We start from the raw sequence: 3,544 nt of genomic DNA, 5'->3' as shown, positions 1-3,544 counted from the left end.
TTCCCACTCTCGATTCTTTTTACCTTGTCAGAATCGCATGAAGATTCAAAGATAGAATCATCACCGACTCCTAATTTCCTTCTAATCCCAAAATACCCAAAACCCTGACCCTAAATTACCAAAACCCTCATCGATTTCGATTAAAAATGGCCGGCGTCCTTCCTCGGCTCTACGTCAACGCCGCCCATCAATTTCCTCTCTCTTCTCTCTTACCCGTACCCGCTCGCTCGATCAATCTCCGATGCCGTCCGGGGTCCAGCGCCGCCCTCTTTTGCCGCCCGAAACGGCCGTCTCGCTTTAAGGTAAAGGTTTTTTTTCTCCCGCCCTTAATCTGAAGGATTGCTGATGAGGAATCTGAAATGTTTAGAATTTTGAGGGATTTAGGAGGATGTGATGCATTGTGATAAGGGTAGAAGAAATTGGAATGCTAAGTGTTGTTAATTTGGGTGGTGGATAGAATGCAAATGATGTAATAAATTATAGTTGTAGCGAAATTAGAATGTTAAGGGTGAGTGTGTTAAATGTAGCCAGAACGCAATGCACGTTCATGTTGGAGTTGCTGGTACTAATACCTATAATTGATGACGCAAAAAGGAAAAGAGATGCGGAAAAAGCTCATGTCCGTGACCAACGGAGGAGTTGAAATTCACTAAGAACTCGATGGGTACAATAGTGGTGGTATGTGTCAAAAATTGCAATTGCAATTCCGAATTAAACCCAATCACTCAAAAGGCAACCTACCCTCAGTCATCACGTCGAACATGTAACTGCATGTGGGGGAAGCTACTGAAACCCTCCACTTTCATGATTGACCTTCACATGTTTACCCCGTAGAAATTCACCTCTTATGCATGATTCAATTCGAGTAATCATATGGACTAGGGTTATAGAATTCAAGGTTACTATTTGAAAAGAATGAGATACAATAAGGATCAAGATTGTAGCTGGCAATGAGGAACCAAGTTTGTCTCAAAGGACTAACAAGGAAGAAAGGATGGCCCCGAGATTTTACCATGATCTCTTAAGTTTGATGATCTAACACTAGCACTAATTAGGAGCAATGTCTCTTTGAATTTGGTTTAGCTTCAAACATTACATAGTATGAAAGTGCATATATGCATGTCGCTCCATATGTTTGCTGGTACATATCAAAATTGTTGATACAGAGTCCCGAAACTGATGCATGAACATCAAATCAAAACCTACAAATGGACATGTCAAAATTTCGTACAGATTAATTCTACTATATCAAGAATGCAAATCAAGTATATTTGAAATAAATAAATGTCCCTCACAAGGAACAATACTCCTTTTGATATGATTATAAATTACCACATCGATAGGTCAAAACTTAACCAGCTCAACTTATTATATTCTCCATAATTTTTTTTACAATTCTATAATAGTTTTATTCTTGATGAGAAAAATAGGGGAGAGGATAAGGTCTCTCTTTCATTGATCATATTGAGAGTCTGTAATTTGAAACCAATATTACTTGATTTTTAATAGAGAATTACAATAGATAAATCAAAAAGTGATAGCATTGGGGAAAAAGATAGTATATTTGTTAGTATGGTTTTGCTAACACTCAAGCAGAAAAAAAAATCATCAAAATAAACACAAAGACAGTAACAGCTCCCTCATATGCTCTCTTCATTATCCAAATAGCAAAAGGGAAAATAGTAAGTGAGTTCTACCACAAACCTCAAATTCCTAAACCTCCAAGCACTGCATAGAAAAGAAGAAAAAGAATTATCAATTTATTACTCATATCAAAATTAACTATAATGGGTAATCCAAGAAATAAAAAAATAAAAAATAGAAAAATGACTAATTACAATCAAGAAAATGAGTTCCTCTGCATCAAAATTTAGTTAAAAAAACAAGTTTTACATAACCAATAAATATTTGTGAATTTTATATTTCCATTAATTTGGAGTTAAAAGAGGTAAGTTGATTGACCATTGCAATTAGGGGCAACTATGTTGGGTTGTGTGAGAGAAAGAGGGTAAGGAAGTGATTGGATGATTGGATTGGAAGAGGGAGGTTGATCAGTCTCATAAAGATTGAAAGAGAGGCCAGGGCTTTTGCCTGGTCAGAGGGGGGCATTATGAAAGGGGGCTTTGATTACATATATGAGGGGGTGGGGATTTTGATTTTTTTCTTCAAATTTTAACTTTTATTATAGCAGGTATTTATTGGGTTATATTGTGAGAGAGGTGAAGGAATTGATTGAGTTGGATTGAAAGAGAGGGGAGGTTGATCCTTCTCATACAGAGTGAAAGAGGGGCCATAAGAGAGAGCCTTTGATTGATTTTTGCTAAAATTTTTAACTTTAACGAAATCAAGTAGGGCTTGCTTTTGATCCTGATGCTAAATGGATTTGGATGGACTACATTTAATTAAGTTAGGCCCAAAAAAAATCATAAAATAAATGTATAATGAACATGTAATAAGCGAATGCCGCTTCATATTACATGCCGCTTCAAAGCTTTCTAATTGCGGCGGTTAGACTTTTCTTCTACTGAATAGCTTGAAATGGTTGATTGAGAAATTGTTGGAATTTATTGTTGCATTGAAGTCTTGGCCAAATTTTAATTTAAATTTTAGTCTATACTTCTTCAGTGCTTCTATATCTATATTTATATATAGAATAATTACTTACTATTCATATTAATTAAACTGCATAAAAAGAGGGATTGTCATGCCAAAAGTTGTGATTGAGCGGGCAGCAGAGAACCAAAAATTTTGACAGGGCAATCCTATCTTATTATTCAACATACTTACTATCCAAACGATTCCATGAAATAGATTTTCTATGACTTTAGATGTTTTAACCGTAGGAAACCACATGCACTTCGAAGGATGCCCACTGCACACGAAATCGTTTTGGTAAATTTCCAGACCACCCAAAAGTTCCCTAAATAAAAAGCATCTTTAGTCTCCATTTTTGGTTTCTTTAAATTTGTGTGACTTACCTTTTAAGGTGACACTTTTGATGTGAAAATCGATGCTAAATATAATGATCTCATTATAAGCTTATGAGTGGTGCTTTTTTCTTCTTTCGAGTGAAAGATGGAAACCACAAGTAGTGAGAGCTCCACCTGAAGTTGGTAAGGGGTATTTCGTTAACTTCTGTGGTGTTGACAATATAATGTTAATCCAATCCACCTTGTAGAGAAAAGGGGAAAATTTGTCATATTGATCGTGCTCATCCTATCTTGGCTAGTCTATTCAATTACTTTATTAACTCAAATAGTTATAGAAGTCTTAAGCATGGAGATACAAATGCGTGTTGAAGAAAATGCCGCCATTGGTAGGATTAACCAGCAAAGATCACTCAAGTTTGGAGCAATTTTCACAAGTCTTTTGCGGCTATGATTATGCATTGCTATCTTATGTTTTTATTGCCAATGTTCAAGATGCTTCCATTGGTTGTTTAAATTACTAAAGCTTGACCAATTTTCTTAGCAAGGTTTGTGATGATAATCTTTCTTGGAGAACAAGATAGTTTGGTGTTTGGTTAATAGGGTTAGACCAAATT

General features: G+C 35.7%; 1 protein-coding gene across 2 annotated transcripts in view; it reads left to right on the top strand.

Moving 5' to 3' along the window:
- LOC109828449 (thioredoxin-like 2, chloroplastic) overlaps positions 15-3,544 on the top strand; it is a 27,737-nt gene continuing 24,207 nt past the window's right edge. For both annotated transcript variants that reach the window (XM_020395446.1, XM_020395450.1), the window contains exon 1: positions 15-302. In XM_020395446.1, coding sequence (XP_020251035.1) covers positions 147-302 — 156 coding nt within the window. In that variant the 5' untranslated portion in view covers positions 15-146. The remainder of the gene's footprint in view (positions 303-3,544) is intronic.

Source organism: Asparagus officinalis, chromosome 1 (assembly GCF_001876935.1).
Source record: "Asparagus officinalis chromosome 1, Aspof.V1, whole genome shotgun sequence".
NCBI classification, from domain to species: Eukaryota; Viridiplantae; Streptophyta; class Magnoliopsida; order Asparagales; family Asparagaceae; genus Asparagus; species Asparagus officinalis.
This window is presented reverse-complemented; position numbering and strand designations above follow the sequence as displayed.